Consider the following 21,447-nt stretch of genomic DNA (forward strand, 5'->3'; position numbering starts at 1 on the left):
GGAGTAAGCTGGTAGGGAAAATAGGAGCAGAGAAAATGGGGGTCTCTGAGACCGAACCCGTCACACTATGCACTTGGGTTTCCTGCATTTCCAGAAAGCATCCCAGCCCCTGAGGGATGTGCTATTCCAGTCTGAGTTGCTCTCAGTCTCTCCTTTCAAACTTAGATAGATAGATACATAATCATTGGAAAAGAGACATGAAGTTGAGTATCTCACCCTCTAAGTGGAAGCCCCTATCCACCAGCCTATAGAATAATTCTTTCTTTCTGAACATGTGATTCTTCCTCTGTTTTGACCACTGATCTGAGTTGGGGCCTGCAGACTTTGTTGGAATACAAACAAATGAATAATAATAACAATAAAATAATGAACAACACTCCTACGGACTCTGCGAAATTACATTGCAATTGGATGGGAATTGAATTCACCTGTTTCCACTCCACATCACTAAACCAGTAAAGAGTTAAAGAGATTCAGGAATTGGTTAGGAGTTTGTTCATTGCTCTCCTCAGGGCGTCCTTCACCTCTGTGTTCCTCAGGCTGTAGATGAGGGGGTTCAACATGGGGATCACCACCGTGTAAAACACTGAGACCACTTTGTCTGTGTCCATGGAATAGCTGGAGGGGGGACGTAAATACACGAACAAGAGGGTGCCATAAAACAGGACCACAGCAGTCAAGTGGAAAGAGCAGGTGGAGAAGGCTTTGCGCCGGCCCTCGGCAGAGCGGATCTGCAGGATGGTGGAGATGATATAGACATAGGAGAGGAGAACAGTCACAAAGCTGCTCACTGTAATGCAGAATGTGAAAGCAAACAACACAATCTCATTGATGCGGGTGTCAGAGCAGGAGAGCGCCAGCAGTGGGGGGATATCACAGCCATAATGATTGATGATGTTGGAGCTGCAGAATGACAGCCGAAATGTAAAACACGTTTCTATCACTGAATCCACCAACCCCACAGCGAACACCCCAACCACCAACTCTTTACAAAGCTGCCTGGACATGGTGACCGTATAGAGCAGCGGGTTACAGATGGCCACATAACGGTCATACGCCATCACAGCCAGCAAGAGGCTCTCAGCATCTGAAAAAATGATACAGAGATACAGTTGCACAGCGCAGGCAGAGTAAGAAATGTTTTTCCTCTCGGCTAAGAAATTCAGGAGCATTTTAGGGGAAATTATCGAGGAAAAGCAGAGGTCACAGAAAGACAAATTACTGAGGAAAAAATACATGGGGGTCTGGAGCCGGGGATCAATCGTGATTAACAAGATCATCCCCCCATTACCCACCAGGGTGATACCATAAATCAGTAGGAACACCACAAACAGGGGAACCTGCAGTTCTGGATGATCTGTCAGTCCTGAGAGAATGAACTCAGTCACCTCCGAGCGATTTCCCTTTTCCATCTCCTCTGAACACAGATCAGGCAGCTACAGAGATATGGACAGGTGGATGGTTCGGAAAACCTTTCCCTTCTCTGTAATGAAGTAAATGAAGATAAATGGAGATCAGTTTCTAAATGGACATCAGTATCTGCTCAGGGAAGGGCTTAGTCCACAGAGCCAGATGTTCACAGTTTGTCATTCCAGTTGTTTGATAACGTACACACTGCATAAATACAGTGACACACAGGTTAATCATGCCCCCCACACGAACACTCCTGTTCACTAATCCAAGCAGCAAACAGTGACTTGTGACTCTGTTGTAAGAGGGATTATTTCAGTGTGATTATTTGTAAAGGAGTGTCAATCTTTCTACTATCTTTGGGCAAGGGGAGCTCTGTGGCTTGGCATGTCGGTTTGGGATAAAGTTGCTTAATGTGCTAATTAAGTTTTTTGGCATTTACTTTAGCCCATATGAAAACCCAGAGATACACTGGAAAGCACTGGCTTCAGTGGCTATGTAATTGCCTTTTTTTTTTCCAACCAAGAAGGTCGCTCCTTTAGGTGAAGGGGTAGGAGCTGGGACTGAGGCTTTCAGTGCTGGAGGTCTTGAAGTCAATACCTGCTAATCCCCATGGTGTCCATGTGTGTGTGTGACTGTAATTCAGTTAAATCGCACGTACCTGCTGAGAAGAGAGAGAGAGATGTGTTGGCGTTTCCCCATCAATAGAAACTGCCAGTTTGGAGCATTCAGGATGTTTTATACTGAGATGTGTGATCTGTGAGACATGATTCCTGAAGCAACCGGGAATACCTGAGCTCAGAGAGACACCACACCTAATTAATGTCTTCAGTGAACCAAGGCCACCTTGGTTTAATTGGTGCCCTGGGGATTAATTTGACCTACTCTTTCTTACTGTGTTATGAAATGATGCAATTTCTACCAGGTTAGGGGTATGAGGTTAGAGGTATATTTCATCGTGTTGTTTTTAGTGCAAGTTGGGTACTGTGTACAGCTGATCCACAGAGGGTTATTTTTTTTTTGTGGAGACTGAAACCTTTTTGCTAAAAACATAATATTTCGACTCGGAAATACCACGGGGTGCCTCAGATACCACACACCACCAATCTCTTCCATGAGCCAGGCTCCCCGGCTGGATTACATCCCCCATGATGCATGTTGGTCTCTCCTCTTGCTGAACTGCCCTGGAACTTCTCCAGAATCCCACAGCCATGATTTAGGGAGGAAGAGAGTTTGGTATTTTTTATTGGAAATCTTATAATTTCCAGGAAAAAGAGAATTTCATGGAAAAAAAATAGTGGAATGGAAAATCCAATTTCACACCAAAAATCTTCTCAAGAAAAATTTTCAACCAGCCTTAGCAATAAATTTGGAATCAAAGAAACAGAAAGCTAGATATTGGAGAAACGTACTAATTGTTTGCAGCTGTAACTGATGTCTTCTCAGTCATTCCTGGTTTCAGAATCACCTCATTGTCCCGGCCCCAGTAGATGGAGTAAAACCTGTAAGATATGTAAGAGTACTCCAGATAATCTAGCTATTTATAGCATGCCAATCACCATGGTATCCTATGTCCTTCCCTTGCTAGATTACTCCCCAAAATCGGAAAGATAGATTCACTTATTTTTGACTGATGGAGACCACATGGTAACCAGAGGATCTCAGGAGGAGAGCACAGTATGCTACGGACTTCTGCCGTTAACAAACTATCCCTCTTGCAGGCATATTATCCGCACATGGAGCTCATCTTTAAGATGGTCAGTAAATCTATGAGTCAACTAGAAATACTGATACTCTCACCGCAAATATTAATACATTTTTTATAATGTATGTGAAGTTATAAGATGACACTGTATTGTGTTATTAATGCATGTTCCAAACCGAAGCTGGCAAACTGGTCTGTTTTAAACAAAGAAATGTGTGCTCTGCTTAATTTTGTATCTAAACAGTAACCATAGTCTTTAAGCAGAAATGGAAACAAACGTACCCTAAAAAGGTGAGGAAAAGCAGCAGGGAACATCCTTCTACATAGAGTTTTTGTCTTCCAGTAACCAGATGGAAATGTTTCTCAAAGGGGGGATAGGACTCTAAAAAGAGGGTATAGACATCCCAAGGCACCACTCTCATTCTCTCTCTCTCTCTCTTCCCCCCCCTTGATTCACTGCATCTGAAGAGATAAAGGAAGCAGCCATTGGACTCGTGGAGGGGTCCTTACTTAAGAATTTTGGTCAATAAGACTGTTGAAAGCACATGGTGAGGAAACTTTTGCTTTGAATTTCACATCATTTGCTAACTAATGCACAAGTTGAATTCTAGCTTTATTTTTCTTGTAACTATGTCTGACTTCTATGCCTCCTTATTTGTACTCACTTAAAATTATCTTTGTAGTCAATAAACTTTGTTTTATTGTTGTATCTAATCCAGTGTGTTTAAGTAAAAGTGTCTGAGAAACTAAGTTGCATACATATTAGTGCTATTAATGAAATAATGGACAATGTAACTTGTATTGTCCAGGAGAGGACTGGGCAGCACAGGATGTAAAATTCGGGAGGGAAATCGAAGACTGTGGAGCGTGTTAGGGTCTCTCTGCAGTATAACCAAGGGTGGTGAGAGCCTGAGTGTAACCCAACTATTCCTGGCCAGGCTGCAGTTACACACACATGCTCAGGATGTGATTTGTTTGTGAGTGGCCCAGTTGGAAGCCACTTCAGCAAGGCATTGCAAGGTTGCAGGTGACAAACCTGTTGCTTAGTCTGGGTTGGACCCTGGTATGTTACAGCTTCCTCCCGATTCTTTTGTTAATTTTATTTATTTCCCATAACTTATAGTCCTTGAAACCAAGTTTAGGAGTATGTAGACGGGCCGACTCACCCCTGCGGCGCCTCTTGCTGGTCATCTTCGGGAATTAGCTCAATTTCCAGCCCGGAGCACCCTCTGCAGGCCAGTGATCCGCCTGTCCTCTGGCCCCGAGTCGCTCCCTGGACCCTGGTGCCTCTGTTAACTGGGTCTCCCGCTCCCAGGGGAACCCCACCCACCTATCCCCACTTTGCCTCAGTATTGGCTACTGCCCATTCTCCATCTAGCCCCTGTTCACTGGGGCAGACTGCAGTATCAGCCACTCATCACAGGCAAAGGAGTTTGGACCTGCTGTCTTTGCCTACCCCTGGGCTGCCCTCTGCAACCCCCAGTACCTCTTGGCCTAATGCTAGGCGGCAGCCTGGGGCTTTCGAGGCAGGAGATCCCCAGCTCCTCTGCCTTTCCCCAGCCCTGCTCTACTTGAGGTACCTTGTCTAGCTCCCTGCAGCCAGGCCCTTCTCCCTCTACAGCCAGAGAGAGACCGTTTGGGCTCCTGGCTCATTGCCTCTTACCAGGGGCCAGCTGGGCCTGATTGGGACCTGGCCACAGCTGGGCCTGCTTTCTCTCAATCAGCCCAGGCTTCTTGCCCCAGCCACAGCCCTCTCCTGGGCTGTTTTAAGCCCTGAAGGGCAGGAGCAGGGGACCACCCCGCTACAGAGTAAAATTGCAAAACAATGGGGGGCGGGGGAAGGATAGGACAAGAACCAATGGACTTCAATTGTAGCAAGGGCAGTTTAGGTTGGACAATAGGAAAAACATCCCAAGAGTCAGGGTGGTTAAGCACTGGAATAACTTGCCCAGGAAGGTTGTGGAATCTCCACTGTTGGAGATTTTTAACAGCAGGTTAGACAAACACCTGTCAGGGATCGTCTAGGTAATACTTAGTCCTGCCATGAGTGCAGGGGACTGGACTAGACGACCTCTTAAGGTCCCCTCCAGTCCTATGATTCTATGGTCTCAGAAGGAGTCGTGCACTGAGAGGAGGGGGGATGCCAGCCTGAGCAGTGGGAAGGGGAAGGGACACGCACCTGCCTACACTTGACATCCAGCTCTATTGTACCCCCCACCACATGCACGGACACGACTTGGTGGTACCTCTTTGTTTTTCCTCCCTTCACTTACAATGAGTTGCGGATGGAAGCAGTACCTGCTCAGAACCCTAAAATCAGACTAAGAGTTGAATCTTGCCCTGTTTGCTAACCACAACCAAATTACCCTTAATACCTCTGGAGCTGCTTCCTGGAATGACTTTGAGATTTGTTCCCTGGAGCATCTTTTCTCCCAGGACAACAGGTGTGCACAGCACATGCAATTAATGTTGTGACCATGTCTTTCCTTGTGGAAATGGAACACAGAGGGCCAGAGCACCAACTGGTCTGGATCGCTGTCTCGCCCTTGAGGTCTTTTGAATATGATACAAAACTGAGGTGAATCTATTCCATTTCATGTGTTGGTCACCTCTCCAAAAGTCTGTTTAATTTCCCAGCATTGGGACATGAAAGTGTCTAGAAATGGGTGAATTTCTTCAGGACGAATAATTTATTGTGAAAAACAATGCAGTTGGGGTTGACCTGAAACTCTTCACAATGTGTTACAAAGTCTTCTAATAGCCTTTTCCCAAAACAATGTGTGTGGGGGAAGAGGATGTAGGTGCGGGTCGCAAGGTAGCCACTGGTAGGAGGTGGTAATGCTCCCTCTCTTTGTAATTTTTTGCTCAATGGTTAGGGTGTTCACCTATGAGTTGGGAGATCCTGGTTCAATTTCCCCTTCTGTCCAGTGCTGGGCAAAGATGTGCACTTGGGTTTCCTGTATTTACAGAAAGCATCCCAGCCACTGAGTGATGTGCTATTCCAATCTGGGTTGCTCTTGATCTCTCCTTTCAAAGTTTTTCTACGTTGGATAATAAATTAAATAACCATTGGAACAGAGACATGAAATTGAGCATCTTAGTGCTCCAAACTAACAGTCTATAGAGTCATTCTCTCTTTCTGGCCCTGTGATTCTTCCTGTGTTTTATCCACGATGCAACAGCTTCAATGGGAGAGAATGAGGCCATATCTACACTACTGGCTAAATCGGGACTACAACGATAGAAGAAATGGTGTTGATCGAGTAGGTCTGGGGAAGACATGATAAATCAATGGGAGAGTTCTCACCTGTTGAAGTCTGTACTCCAGCTCCTTCAGACACTGTGTTCCATCATGGACCTTTCTCAGGGCTGAGCTACACTAACACTGTCGGCTGATGTATGTTACACAACTTCAGTTACGTAACTCTCCTGGTGACATAGCACGGTGTGGACACCGCTGTAAGTCAGACTAACTTAGTCAACTTGAAGTAGCGTAACTGAGGCAATTTACACCAGTAGAGTAGACCAGTCCTGAGAATGATGCAGGACAGCATAGAACCGAGTCGCCAGGGCACTGACCGGCAATGTGGGAGACTCACTTTCAAATGGCTTCTCCCCATCAGACAGACGGGGGAATCTCCCACATCCCATGGTCTAATCACTGGGATAAAGTCTACAAGGGATGCAGAGCCATTACCGCCTCTTCCATCCATTTTGTCAGTCTGGCCCTACATTATCTTTGTTTTTACATTGAAAAGTATCCAGAAAGGAAAGGAAATGTTACATTTCTGGTCATGCTGAATATTTCCTTTGATCCCAAAGGATATTTTTGTCAATGTTTTATATTTGCCAAACATTTAGGGAATTCTCAGATTTGTTTCAGGTTGAATTGAATTTTTCAATTTTTTGTAACCACCCATGAACTAAAAAATCAGCTATTGGCCCAGCTCTATCCATTTCTCATGCACAGTAACCAGAGCTGTACAATTCCCAGAATCCCTATTCTTCAGAGTCCATAATACTTTGCAACTGAACTAAGAGTAAGAACTCACAGCTAACCTGCTGATGTGGTACATACATCCAGTATCTGATATGACTTTTTCTTACTCTTTAATTTATATGGTAGAGAAAACTCACCCTTTCCATATTGTTTTGTATTCAGTTCAGTGCAGATTCTCACAGAGGATGCACACACACCATGCTCTCTTTTGGAAATGTTACCCTTGTTCTTATTTGTTTTGTTGGTCGCTTAACTTAAAATAAAGGCCATTGTGATGGAAATCACTTTTCTCCACCACATGCACGGATACAAAGTAGGTGACAATCTCAACAGCAACTCCACAGAGGACATGAAGGGCTGTGGAGTATCAGGAGGGTGTGCAAAACCCCCTTTGGTTCAGCCATAGAAATAATAAACTTCATACTTGCAACTGCATAACAAAACCAAACTCACTACAAAGCAGAGGGAGATAGATGTGATGCCCCCCTTTTGTTTCCCAATACAAATAGCTCTATGCTTTCAAAGCACATCACAGATATTCACACATGTGAAACAGGCACCTCCTGGAATTTTGCTGGGGTAATACCCTAATAAAGCCCCGATCTTAGTTAGGGCCTGCAGGCTATGTTGCAATACAAAGAAGTTAATAATAAGAACAATACAATAATGAACAATACTATCACGGGCTTTGCGATATTACCTTGCAATGGGCTGGGAATTGAATTCACCTGTTTCCACTTCCCATCACTAAACCAGTACAGAGTTAAACAGATTCAGGAATTGGCTAGGAATTTATTCATTGCTCTCCTCAGGGCATCCTTCACCTCCGTGTTCCTCAGGCTGTAGATGAGGGGGTTCAACATGGGGATCACCAGTTTTTAAAACACTGAGGCTACTCTGTCTGTATCCATGGAATAGCTTAAAGTGGGACGTAAATACATGAAGAGGAGAGTGGAAAAAAACAGGACCACCGCGGTCAAGTGGAAAGTGCAGGTGGAGAAGGCTTTGCGCCGGCCCTCAGCGGAGCGGATCTGCAGGATGGTGCAGGCAATATAGACATAGGAGAAAAGGACAGTTACAAGGCTGCTCACTCCAGTGCAGCACATGAAAGCAAACATCAGAATCTCATTGATGCGGGTGTCAGAACAGGAGAGAGCCAGCAGTGGGGGAATGTCACAAAAGAAATGATTGATGATGTTGGAGCTGCAGAATGACAGCCGAAATGAAAAACATGTTTGTATCATTGAATCCACCAACCCCACAGCGTACACCCCAGCAACCAGCTGCTTACAAAGCTGCTTGGACATGGTCACAGTGTAGAGCAGTGGGTAACAGATGGCCACATAATGGTCATATGCCATCACAGCCAGCAAGAAGCACTCAACATCTGCAAAAACAACAGAGAGATACAGTTGCACAGCACAGGCAGTGTAAGAAATGCTTTTCCTCTCGGCTAAGAAATTCAGCAGCATCTTAGGGGAAATTATCGTGGAATAGGAGAGGTCACAGAAAGACAAACTACTGAGGAAAAAATACATGGGGGTGTGGAGTCGAGGGTCAATCGTGATTAACAAGATCATCACCCCATTCCCCATCAGGGTGATACCATAAATCAGAAGGAACACCAAAAAGAGGGGAACCTGCAGCTCTGGACGATCTGTCCGTCCTGAGAGAATGAACTCGGTTGCCTCCGAGTGATTTCCCTTTTCCATCTCCCCTGAACAGAGATCAGGCAGCTGCAGAGATGTGGGCAGGTGGATGGTGCGGGAAACGTGTCCCTTCTCTGTAATGAAGTAAGTGAAGATAATGGAGATCAGTTTCTTAATGGACATCAGTACTCACTCAGGGAAGGGCTTAATCCACAGAGCCAGATGTTCACAGCTGGTCATTCCAGGTGTTTGATAACATGCACACACTGTGCAAATACAATGACACGGAGGTTAATCATGCCCCACACACAAACAGTCGTATTCACTAATCCGAACAGAAAACAGTGATTTGTGAATCTGCTGTGAGAGAATCAATCTGAAGATATTATTCCTTAGCTAAAGAAGGGGTGAGAGTAAAGGAGTGTCAATCTTTCTGCTCTCTTTGGGCAAGGTGAGCTCTGTGGTTTGGCATGTTGCTTTGTGGTAAAGAGGCTTACTCTGCTAATTAAGCTGTCTGGCATTTACTTTAGTCTGTATGAAAACCCAGAGAGAAAATGGAAAGCACTGGCTTCAGTGACTATGTAATTGCCAATTTTTTCCAAGCAAGGAGGTCGTTCCTTTAGCTGAAGGGGTAGGAGTTGAGGCTGAGGCTTTCAGTGCTGGAGGTCTTGAATTTAATACCTGCTGATCACCATGATGTATGTATGTGTGTGTGTGACTGTAATTCAGGATAATAGCACGTACCTGCTGAGAAGAGAGAGATGTGTTTGCGTTTCCCCAGTGACAGAAACTGCCAGTTTGGAGCATTTGGGAAGTTTTATACTAAGATGTGTGATCTGTGGGACATGATTCCTGGAGCAACTGGGAATACCTGAGCTCAGAGAGCCATAACACCTAATTAATGCATTCAGTGAACCAAAGACACCTTCGGTTTAATTCATGCCCTGGGGATTAATTTGGCCCACTCTTTCCTACTGTGTTGTTAAATGATGCAATTTCTACCAGAGTTACAGAGTATGAGGTTAGGGGTTTATTTCATCTTCCTGTTTTCAGTGCAAGCTGTGTACTGTGTAGAGCTGATCCACAAACGGGTGTTGTTTGTGGAGACTGAAACCTTTTTGCTTCGAAATACCACAGGGGTGCATCAGATACCACACAGCACCAATCTCTTCTGTGGGCCAGGCTCCCAGGCTGGACCACATCCCCCATGATGCATGATGGTCTCTCCTCTTGCTGAACTGCCCTGGAACATCACCAGAGTAAAACAGCCATGGGTTAGAGAGGAGGGGAGTTTGGTATTTTGATGGGAAGCTTATAAAGTCTATTCTTTGGTATAATCCTTGAGGGAGGGGTTACAAAGAATGTACGCAAAGTCTTCGTTCCTTGAACACCAGTAGAAACAGCCAACAGCCAGAAATCTCTGTATTCAAAAACTCCCAAGTCTGTCACTCCAGGTCAGTGCCCAGGAAACACTATGCCCCTACTTCTTCTAGGAGTCATGCATATAACTCCTCCTCCTGGCTTCTCTGCCTCCTGTGACCTGGAGGTGCCTGGGGCAGTCCTCAGTGAAAATGCCAAAGTCAGGATGTGACAGATTTTTGTTACCAATCTGCCTGGGGCCACAGTTGATCAGGCTGGGCCACAGGATTTTTTGGAGGGGAGGAGATGACGAGGCACACCAAGGGTCTAAATTTTAAATCTTTATTGATAAAATAATAAAACAACAGCAGAGAGTGCTGGGAACGCTTTCACGTTACTCAGGGGAAGAAAGAAAACGTCAATGCCCCAAGCCCTAACCCACTTTCATACTTACACATGCACAAACCAGACTGGCCAAGTCTGGGTGTAAAGTGAGAAGGGTGGGGGGAAAGGTGAACCGTAGTGCTGTCCTGGGCCCAGGCCATTCAAAAATCCACTGGACTCTCCAAATTGCTTCAGCTTTCAGAAGGGTTTTAAGTTCTGGCTCCTCAGGGTTGGGGTGGGGTGCTCTGTTCGGGAACTTCTGCTCCTGGTGCCCTTTCTGTCAGATTATACTGGTCTTCCATGGTTTATTTTAAGCTTTCCCCAAACAACCAGTTTCAGGGCTGTAAAACAGTTCTTTGTTTGTTCCTGGCTGACCTTTGCCATTTTTTCCCCCCGGCCCCTGCATTTTGTTTAACAATTTTTTTTACCGCTGGTTGGGGTGGGGATTAAACTTCCCCCTTTCTGTCTTGGCAGATAGCAGCTGGTCTCGGGCTAAAGATAGCTTTTTATTTATAAACTAAGCTTCCTAGCTGCAGTGTTAAATTAACCCATTCTTTGCTCCCCTCCCGCCCCACTTGGCCTTTTGTACCTGCAAAAAAACTTTCACTCCCCACTCACACACCTTTAACACTCCCCAAACAGGTTTGCAATGCTAGCAACAGCATTAGCAATACACAATGCTAATCTGCCTTCCCAAGGGACTCCCTAAGAAAGGGGGCCTTGGGGTGTAACAAGGGCAGGCTGCAAAAAGGAAGATATTCCCCAAACTGGTGGTTAAAACTGAAGATCTCTGCAGATGCTGTTACAAAATATCTCCAAGCATGCCAGCTTCCTCCTGATTCTTTTGGTAATTTTATTTATTTCCCGTAATTTATAGTCCGTGAAACAGAGTTTAGCAATAAAATTGCAAAGCAATGGGTGAGAGGGGGAAGGTTAAGACAAGAACCGATGGACTTCAATTTCAGCAAGGGCAGTTTAGGCTGGACATTAGGAAAAAACATCCCAACAGTGAGAGTGGCTAAGCACTGGAATAACTTGCCCAGGAAGGTTGTGGAATCTCCACCACTGGAGATTTTTAAGAGCAGACTAGACAAACACCTGTCGGGGATGATCTAGTTAATATTTGGTCCTGCCATGAGTGCAGGGGACTGGAATAGATGACCTCTTGAGGTCCCTCCTAGTCCTATGATCTCACAAAGAGCCTTTCACTGGGGGAACACCAGCCTGAGGACTGGGCAGAGCAAGGGACACACACCTCCCTATACTTCACATTCAGCTCCACTGTATCCCCCATCACACACATAGTGCCCACGGCACACCAAACACACACACACACACACACACAATACACAGTGCCCACTACACACACACACAATACACAGTGCCCACTGCACACCAAACACACACACACACAGAGTCCCCACTACACACACACAGCTGGACACTGAGCTTGGTCAGAATGCAGAATCATCTCTCCTGGGAAGCTGGGACAGCTGGAATATTTCCAAGTAGCCTGAACAAAAAGAACCGAAGGGGATTCTGCTGCCTTGGCAGGCAGATAGGACTAGATTACCCAACTGGGCTTTTCTATCGGTAGCTTCTCTTACGTCTGCTTTATGCTTAAAAATTAGATCAACCGAGCTCTGTGGCACAGGACTGAGAAACTTTTCATACCATGTTTGAGGCAGTTAGCTTGTACTGACCCTCAGTGTAATTCTTCCATTGACCTAGCTAATGCCTCTCGAAGATGTGGATTAATTTCCTCAATGGAAAAACCCATTCCGGCAATGTGAAAAGCATCTACACTATGGCACTGCTGCATGCCATAGCTGAGTCAATGTAATGGCTTCAGCTTAGACATTCCCTGAATCAATGGGAGAGTTTTCTCCCTTCCTATTAAAGCTATTTTTCTCTCCTTTTCCAGTCACTCTTCTCCCTCCCTTGGTAAAGCTCTTTCCTTCTTTTGAAAGGTAAATAGGTTCAGAAAATTTGAAATTTCTCCTCTCAGGATAATTCCTTCCTTCCCCTCCCATGAACAGCTCATTGTCATTTCAATTAAAGGCTGAAGTGCTCTGAAACTGACTTGTTTGCCCATGACTTAGTGGCACCTCTTTGTTTTCCCTCCCTTCACTTACAGTGAGTTGAGAAGGACGGAAGCAGTACCTGCTCAGAACCCTAAAATCAGACTTAGAGTCGAATCTTTCCCTGTTTGCTAACCACACCAACGTTACCCTTAATACCTCTGGAGCTGCTTCCTTGGGTGGCAGAGGTTACATTTAGCTTTGATGAGTTTGAGATTTACTCTGCAGAGGATCTTTGCTCCCAGGACAATGGGTGAGCACAGCACATGCAATTAATGTTGTAGCTGTGTCTCTCCTTGTGGAAATGGAACACAGAGGGACAGAGAATCAGCTGGCCTGGATAGCTGTCTCTCACGTGAGGTGATTTTAATATGATACAAAACTGAGGTGAATGTGTTCCACTTTATTTGTTGGTCACCTCTCCAAATGTCTCGTTAAGTAATTTCCCAGAGTTGGGACAAAAAGGTGTCTAGAAATTGGTGAATTTCTTCGGGACTAATAATTTATTGTCAAAAATAATATCGTTTGGATTGACCTGAAACTATTCTTAAATGTGTTACAAATACTCCTAATAGCTTTGTCCCAAAACAATGCGTGGAGTGGGGGGAGGATTCAGGTGCCGGTCCTTCCCTTTGTAATTTTTAGCCCAATAGTTGGGGTGCTCACCTGTGAGGTGGGAGATCCAGGTTCAATTCCCCCTTCTCTCCAGCGCTGGGCAAAGCCACGTGTGACACTGCACTCAAATGCTTTATGAAAATATGCTTCAGAATATGACATAACTGGAATATGCTTTATGCTAAGTGCCCCATGTAACATATTATTATAAAGATCATAATCTACCAAGTGTGTTCATCCCATTTGTTTACATGGATTATTTCTATGTCTGGAGTTAGGAGAATAAGATATAAACTTGTATCACTGATGTAGACATATTAAGTGAAGGCCATTAAGGGTGCTTCAGAATCACTGATCTGGGAATGGCTCTGTTTACCTGCAAGCCTTCCAGTGTGTGCGTGGGCCAACCCAGGAAGAATGGACACTGGGGTCTTACAGTGACATGTGACCATGTCACCAGACACTGAAATCCATCTTGAAGCTGGTACTTTTCCAGAGGGGGGTGCAATTCCAAACAAAGGTTTCCCACCTTGGGGAAGTTCTATATCAAGTGGGGGACGGCAAACAATGAGTTTTTTCCGCTGGCTTAAGAGACAGCCTCCCCTCCTCACAAAGGATGGGTGAGCACAGGCTGGACCCAGGTCAGAAAAGGCCTCTGACCTGAGAAAGATTTTACCTGAAGTAACAACTTGGGTGAGAAGTTAACATCTGTAACTGATTTCTGAGTGTATTAAGCTTAGCCTTCTGTGTTTTGTTTTGTTTCACTTTGTAACTTACTCTGTTCTGTCTGTTATTACTAAAAACCATTTAAATCCTACTTTTCCTACTTAATAAAATCACTTTTGTTTATTTATAAACTCAGTGTAAGTAATTGTTACCCGGGGGGCAAACAGCTGTGCATAGCTCTGTTGCAGGGTTATAGAGGGCAAGCATTTATCATGTTACACTGTATAAGCTTTATACAGAGTAAAACAGATTTATTTGGCGTTTGGATCCCATTGGGAGCTGGCTGTCTGTGTGCTGGAGACAGGTAACCTGCTGAGCTCATTTCAGTCTAGATCTGCAGCTTTCAGGCCATGGCCCAGGCCCTGGGTCAGTGTTGCAGCAGGGTACCATGTCTGGCTCAACAAGGCAGGGTTCTGGAGGCCCAGGCCGGCAGGGAAAACGGACTCAGACGTAATTTCAGCAGAAAAGATAACAGTCCCAATGAGGCTCACGGTGACTGAATCCGGCACACTATGCAGTTGGATTTCCTGCATTTCCTGTGATGCTTCCTGTTTTTGTTCAGTGATCTCAGTTGGGCCCTGCAGATCTTGTTGGAATACAAGCAATTTAATAATAATAACAATAGAATAATGAACAATACTACCACGGGCTCTCTGAAATTACATTGCAATTGGATGGGAATTGAATTCACCTATTTCCATTCCACATCACTAAACCAGTACAGAGTTAAACAGATTCAGGAATTGGTTAGGAGTTTATTCATTGCTCTCCTCAGGGCGTCCTTCACCTCCTTGTTCCTCAGGCTGTAGATGAGGGGGTTCAACATGGGGATCACCAGCGTGTAAAACACTGAGGCCACTTTACCTGTGTCCATGCAATAGCTGAAGGTAGGACATAAATACACGAACAAGAGGGTGCCATAAAACAGGACCACCACAGTCAAGTGGAAAGAGCAGGTGGAGAAGGCTTTGCGCCGGCCCTCGGCAGAGCGGATATGCAGGATGGTGGAGATGATATAGACATAGGAGAGGAGGACAGTGACAAAGATGATCACTGTAATGCAGCAAGTGAAAGTAAACATCAGAATCTCATTGATGCGGGTCTCAGAACAGGAGAGCGCCAACAATGGGGGGATGTCACAGAAGAAATGATTGATGATGTTGGAGCTGCAGAATGACAGCTGAAATGTAAAACACATGCATATCATTGAATCCACAAACCCCACAGCGTACACCCCAGCCACAATCCATTGACAACGCTGCCTGGTCATGGTGACTGTATAGAGCAGCGGGTTACAGATGGCAACATAACGGTCATATGCCATCACAGCCAGCAAGAAGCACTCAACATGTGTAAAAACAGAGAGAACCATTTGCACAGCGCAGGCAGTGTAAGAAATGCTTTTCCTCTCGGCTAAGAAATTCAGCAGCATCTTAGGGGAAATTATCGAGGATAAGCAGAGGTCACAGAAAGACAAATTACTGAGGAAAAAGTACATGGGGGTGTGGAGTCGGGGATCAATCATGATTGACAAGATCATCCCCCCGTTCCCCACCAGGGTGATACCATAAATCATTAGGAACACCACAAACAGGGGAATCTGCAGCTCCGGACGATCTGTCAGTCCTGAGAGAATGAACTCAGTCACCTCCGAGTGATTTCCCTTTTCCATCTCCTCTGAACAGAGATCAGGCAGCTACAGAGATGTGGGCAGGTGGATGGTGCGGGAAACCTGTCCCTTCTCTGTAATGAAGTAAGTGAAGATAAATGGAGATCAGTTTTTTAATGGACATCAGTACCCGCTCAGGGAAGGGCTTAGTCCACAGAGCCAGATGTTCACAGCTGGTCATTCCAGGTGTTTGATAAGATGCACACACTGTGCAAATACAATGACTCGGAGGTTAATCATGCCCCACACACAGTCGTGTTCACTAATCCAAACAGAAAACAGTGACTTGTGACTCTGCTGTGAGACAGTTTGAAGAGATTATTCCTTAGCAAAAGAAGGGGTGAGAGTAGAGGACTGTCAATCTTTACATCCTCTTTGGGCAAGGGGAGCTCTGTGGCTTGGCATGTCGGGTTGGGGTAAAGTTGCTTACTGTGCTAATTAAGCTTTTGGGCCTTTACTTTAGCCTGTATGAAAATCCAGAGATACAATGGAAAGCACTGGCTTTGGTGACTATGTAATTGCCTATTTTTTCCAACCAAGGAGGTCACTCCTTTAGGTGAAGGGGTAGGGGTTGGGACTGAGGCTGTTAGTGCTAGAGGTCTTGAATTCAATACCTGCTGATCCGCATGGTGTCCGCGTGTGTGTGACCTGTGATGATCTGCCAAAATATTAACAACCGGTTCCCTTCTCCTCACCCCACGAGGGGGTCATGCCCCCCCAGGGACTGCTGCCCCATCCAACCCCCCCATGTTCCTTGACAGCCCCCCCCCGGGACCCCTGACCTATCCACCCCCTTCCCTGTCCCCTGACTGCCCCCTGCCACCCCATCCAAACCCTTCTCTCATTCCTGATGGCACCCTGGGACCCCTACCCCATCCAACCACCCCTCCTCTCTGTCCCCTGACTGTTCCTGGAATCCCTACCCCTAACTGCCCCCCACCCCCCCAAACAACCCCAGCGCCTTCCAGACAGCCCCCTCGGGACCCTTGCCCCCGTTCAATCCCCCTGTTCCCTGCCCTCTGACTGCCCCGACACTAATCCACCGCCCCAACTCCCCTGCCCTCTATCCAACATGCCCTCCCTGCTCCCTTACCGTGCTGCCTGGAGGTGGGGGCCCAGCTGGGCTGGGATTGGGGCTGGGACTGGAGCCACCTGGCTGAGGTCGGGGCCGGACCCGAGGACTGGGCAGGAGCCGCGCCGCCCGGCCGAGGTTGGGGCCAGACCCGGGGGCCGGGCAGGAGCCGTGCCGCACGGCCCAGCGAGGTTGCGGCTGGACCCGGGGGGCAGGAGCCGCTGCTCAGCCCCGGGTCCGGCCGTGACCTCGCCGGGCGCAGTGCTCGAGCCCTCCTCCTCTGGCCCATGCCCCCCAGCCCCAGCTCAAGCTCACCTGGTGAAAGCCACTGCTTCCTTCTCAGCCCTCCCAGGCTTCCCACGCAAACAGCTGATTCGCAGGAAGGTGGGAAGGGGGAGGAGAAGCCGGAGAAGCTTCAGAAGAGGAGGCAGAGGCGGAGTGAGGTGAGCTGGGGCCGGGGGAAGGCTAGGGAGCTGCTAGAGCTTTTGTTAAATTTAAAGCCCCTTTGGAACTAGTTGTCCCTCGAGGGACAACCAGTTCTAAACGGGCTTCTAAATTTAACAACCGGTTCTCGCAAACCAGTGGGAACCGGCTGCAGCTCACCACTGTGTGTGACTGTAATTCAGGACAATAGCACATACCTGCTGAGAAGAGAGAGAGAGAGAGGTGGTGGCATTTCCCCATCAATAGAATCTGCCAGTTTGGAGAATGTGGGAAATTTTATACTGAGATGTGTGATCTATGGGACATGATTCCAGAAGCAACCGGGAATACCTGAGCTCAGAGAGACAAAGCACCTAATTAATGGGTTCAGTGAACCAAAGCCACCTTGGTGTAATTGGTGCCCTGGGGATTAATTTGACCAACGCTTTCTTACTGTGTTATTAAATGATGCAATTTCTACCAGAGTTACAGAGTATGAAGTTGGGGTACATTTCATCCGCTGTTGTCAGTGCAAGCCAGGTACTGCATAGAGCTGATCCACAAAGGGTTTTTTTGTTTGTTTGTTTGTTTTTTGTGGAGACCAAAATCTTTTTGCTAAAAACTTAAGATTTCAACTGGAAATACCACGGGGGTGCCTCAGATACCACACACCACCAAGAGGAGCTCAGGAGGAGACCACAGCATGCTATGGACTTCTACAGTTCACAAAACTATCCCTCTTGCATGCATATTATCAATAAACTTTGTTTTATTGTTTTATCTAATCCAGTGTGCTTAAATAGAAGTGTCTGAGAAACTACGTTGCATGCATATTAATGCCTCTAAAGAAATAATGGACAATGTAACGTATTGTCCAGGAGAGGACTGGGCAGCACAGGACGTACATTTTGGGAGGGAAATCAAAGACTGGTGTGTGTATTAGGGTCACCCTGCAGTATAACCAACTGTGGTGAGAGTCTGAGTGTAACTCAACTATTCCTGGCCAGGCTGCAGTTACACACACATTCTCAGGGTGTGATTTGCCTGCTAGACAGTTGTTTGTGAGTGGCCCAGGTGGAAGCCACTTCAGGAAGACTTTGCAACGTTGCAGGCAGGTGTGACACAGGTGCTGATTAGTCTGGGTTGGACCCTGGTATGTCACAGCCACCAACCTAGAAACTATCCCAGTAACACCAAAGGTGTGGTGCTGACTGACAGTAGTGTTCGATTGACATGAAAGGGTGAGGTCACCACAGGGATGGGCCCATGCACTGATCCATGGCTGCAGATGAACAAGGACATCGATGTCATCACCTCCCCATCTCCATGGGAGGCCCAGTGATGACACTTCTCTTTCTCACTATGTTAGCAGAAATTATCCCCCATGGGTGTGCAGGCTTGGCTGGTATTATCAGTGCTCCGGGGCATGTCGGTGCCCTCTTCTCCTAAGTGGTGCCAACCTGTGAGGCATTGCAGGGTTGATTGTATTAGGAGGAAAAATTGAAGATCCAAGTCAGCTCTATTCTTTGGTATAATCCTTGGTGGATGGGTGTTAAAGAATGTACACAAAGTCCCGCTTCCCTGAACATCAGTAGAAACAACCAGCAGCCAGCAATCTCTGTATTCAGAAACTCCCAAGTCTGACACTCCAGGTCTGTGCCCAGGAAACACTATGCCCCTACTTCCTCTAGGAGTCATGCTCACAACTCCTCCTTCTGGCTTCTCTGCCTCCTGTGACCCGGAGGTGCCTCGGGCAGTCCTCACTGAAAATGCCAATGTCGTGGCAGGCTGAAAGAATGAGGATATTCCCCAAACTGATGGTTAACACTGAAGATCTCTGGAGATGCTGCTACAAAGTATCGCCGAGCATGCTAGCTCCCTCTTGATTCTTCTCTTAATTTTATTTATTTCCTATAACTTATAGTCCATGAAACAGAGTGTGACATTGCACCCCATAATGCTTTATAGAAATATGCTCATGGCTTTAAATATGACATAACTGGAATATGATTTATGTTAGGTAGGCCATGTAACATATCTTTGCAAAGGTTATTATCGACTGCAGGGGTCGGCAACCTTTCAGAAGTGCTCTGCCGAGTCGTCATTTATTCACTCTGATTTAAGGTTCTGCGTGCCAGTAATACATTTTAACATTTTCAGAAGTTCTTTTTCTATCAGTCTGTACTATATATGTACAGGATATAAGGTTAAAAGTTTAAGAAGCTTCATTTAAAATTAAATTAAAATGCATAAGAGCCCCTGGACTGGTGGCCAGGAACCGGGCAGTATGAGTGCCACTGAAAATCAGCTCAGGTGCCGCCTTTGGCACACATGCCATAGGTTGCCAACCCCTGATCTACTAGATACGTTCATCCTATTTGTATGCATGTATAATTTTTTTACTCCAAGTTATGAATATTGGCTGTCTACTTGTTTGAATTTAAGTAGCTTAAGTGAAACAGATGGTCAGCTTCTTGAGAAAAAACTTTTCTCAGTAACCGCCCAATCAAGAAACACTTAAGCTAACAATGAACTTAGAGAGACGCCAAACCACATCTGAGCTTTCCTGGGAATGTGGCGTTGGCCTGTAAGGAACTGATTCATGCATGGACATGTGGCATGCCCATGTGACTCCAAACCTCCATCTTGGAGCTGGATTCTGCAGAGGAGATGGGAAGGGGTTTCCACCCACAAGAGAGAGACTATATAAGGCCCTGGGGAAACCCCTCCATTTTGTCTTCAGCTGTCACAAAAGATAGCCCCTCCACCCCAAGGAGATGCCTGAAAGAAACTGGAACAAAGGAAAGTAATTACAGGTGTGTGAGTGATTGATGGATCCAGATTAGGATTAAGTCTAGTCTGGGAAATAGTTTTACTGGAACATGTCTGAGGGTGATATTTACCTGCATTTAGTTTTTACTGTATTAGGCTTAGACTTGCGTGTTCCATTTTATTTTGTTTGGTAATTCACTTTGTTCTGTCTCTTATTACTTGGCACTGCTTAAATCCTACTTTCTGTATTTAATAAAATCACTTTTTACTTATTAATTAACCCAGAGTATGTTTTAATACCTGGGAGGAGAGCAAACAGCTGTGCATCTCTCTCTATCAGTGTTACAGAGGGCGAACAATTTATGAGTTTACCCTGTATAAGCTTTATACAGGGCAAAACAGATTTAACTGGGGTTTGGACCCCATTGGGAGCTGGGTGTCTGAGTGCTGGAGACAGGAGCCCTTCTTAAGCTGTTTTCAGTTAAGCCTGCAGCTTGTGCGGGACGTGGGTGAGACTTGGATCTGTGTTTGCAGCAGGCAAGCGTGTCTGTCTCAAAAAAGGCAGGGTACTGAAGTCCCAAGCTGGCAGGGAAAACAGGCTCAGAGGTAGTCTCAGGGCATCGGGTGGCAGCCCCAAGGGGGTTTCTGTGACCCAACCCATCACAGTGGTGAAGTCGAGCAGGATCTGTGCACAGCTGATTGCTCTGAGACACTAGTAGTGATGTTAAGTGAGGTTTGGGTGTGGTGGGTGGAGAACAGACAAAGTGGTTACTGGTTTGTTATTTTCTGATTGCTTACTTCAGAGAAGGGAAAAAGGGACAGAAAAATAAGCAAGAATGAAGTTCAGAGGAAGCTGGAACTGCACAAGTTGCAGACTGCGCAGAAAGGCTGAACACTGGAAGCTGGGAAAGTCTCTGTTAGCTAAGAAGCCCCTGAGCTGAGTGCATTTCAGTTAGAGTGGACTGCAGAGGGGTGTGGCCCAGCACAAGGAAGCAGGAAAATGACTATCAGTGAGGCAGCTGCTAAACTAGAGCTGGCCAGACTGGAAGCAGAAGAGAAAGCAAAGGATCGGGAGTTTCAACTGAGCTCAAAGAAGCAAGGCAACTGCGGACAGAAGGGCTATGGAAGCAGAGGCCGCCAGGGAGGAAGATTTTCACAAAAGGGCTATGAAAGCAGAGGCAGCCATGGATAAATTGGCCCTGGAGTTAAGAGACAGAGAAATACAGGCCCAGATTGAGGTCCTGAAGCATGAACTGGTTGTTATGGAGTGGAAGAGACAAAACTCTCCAGCAGCTGGCCCCACTCCCCAAAAATGCACAAATTGGAATGACTAGGTCCACAGTAGGATGAGTGACATTGCCCAATATTTCATCACCTTTGAGAAACTGTGCACCTTCCATGCAATTCCTGACAATCCAAGAATGACCACACTGGTAGCAAAATTGTCTGGAAGAGCTCTGGACATAGTAAATAAGATACCTATTAATGATGCTTGAAACTATGGTAAATTTAAAGAACTGGTTTTGAAACAGTTTCAGATTACACCAGAAACCTACAGGGTTCAATTCAGGAGTCTTAAGAG

The 21,447-nt window shown here is 46.1% G+C and overlaps 3 protein-coding genes across 3 annotated transcripts; all 3 read right to left on the reverse strand.

The window, feature by feature from the left end:
- Positions 1 to 473: 473 nt before the first annotated feature.
- On the reverse strand, positions 474 to 1,412 carry LOC120403419 (olfactory receptor-like protein OLF1). Its single transcript, XM_039534487.1, has one exon. It carries the CDS (start codon positions 1,410 to 1,412, stop codon positions 474 to 476), a length of 939 nt encoding a protein of 312 aa, XP_039390421.1.
- Positions 1,413 to 7,993: 6,581 nt separating this feature from the next.
- LOC120403469 (olfactory receptor 1019-like) lies at positions 7,994 to 8,827 on the reverse strand. Its single transcript, XM_039534540.1, has one exon. It carries the CDS (start codon positions 8,825 to 8,827, stop codon positions 7,994 to 7,996), a length of 834 nt encoding a protein of 277 aa, XP_039390474.1.
- Positions 8,828 to 14,665: 5,838 nt separating this feature from the next.
- LOC120403453 (olfactory receptor-like protein OLF1) lies at positions 14,666 to 15,601 on the reverse strand. The gene has a single exon (XM_039534522.1). The coding sequence runs from the start codon at positions 15,599 to 15,601 to the stop codon at positions 14,666 to 14,668; it is 936 nt and encodes a 311-aa protein (XP_039390456.1).
- Between the last annotated feature and the right edge of the window lie 5,846 nt (positions 15,602 to 21,447).

Source organism: Mauremys reevesii, linkage group 4, assembly GCF_016161935.1.
Source record: "Mauremys reevesii isolate NIE-2019 linkage group 4, ASM1616193v1, whole genome shotgun sequence".
Classification (NCBI taxonomy): domain Eukaryota; kingdom Metazoa; phylum Chordata; order Testudines; family Geoemydidae; genus Mauremys; species Mauremys reevesii.

What these genes read in the sequence shown, in the direction of transcription:
- LOC120403453 (XM_039534522.1), bottom strand. Translation starts at nt 15,601, where the DNA reads ATGGAAAAGGGAAATCACTCGGAGGTGACTGAGTTCATTCTCTCAGGA.
- LOC120403419 (XM_039534487.1), bottom strand. Translation starts at nt 1,412, where the DNA reads ATGGAAAAGGGAAATCGCTCGGAGGTGACTGAGTTCATTCTCTCAGGA.
- LOC120403469 (XM_039534540.1), bottom strand. Translation starts at nt 8,827, where the DNA reads ATGGAAAAGGGAAATCACTCGGAGGCAACCGAGTTCATTCTCTCAGGA.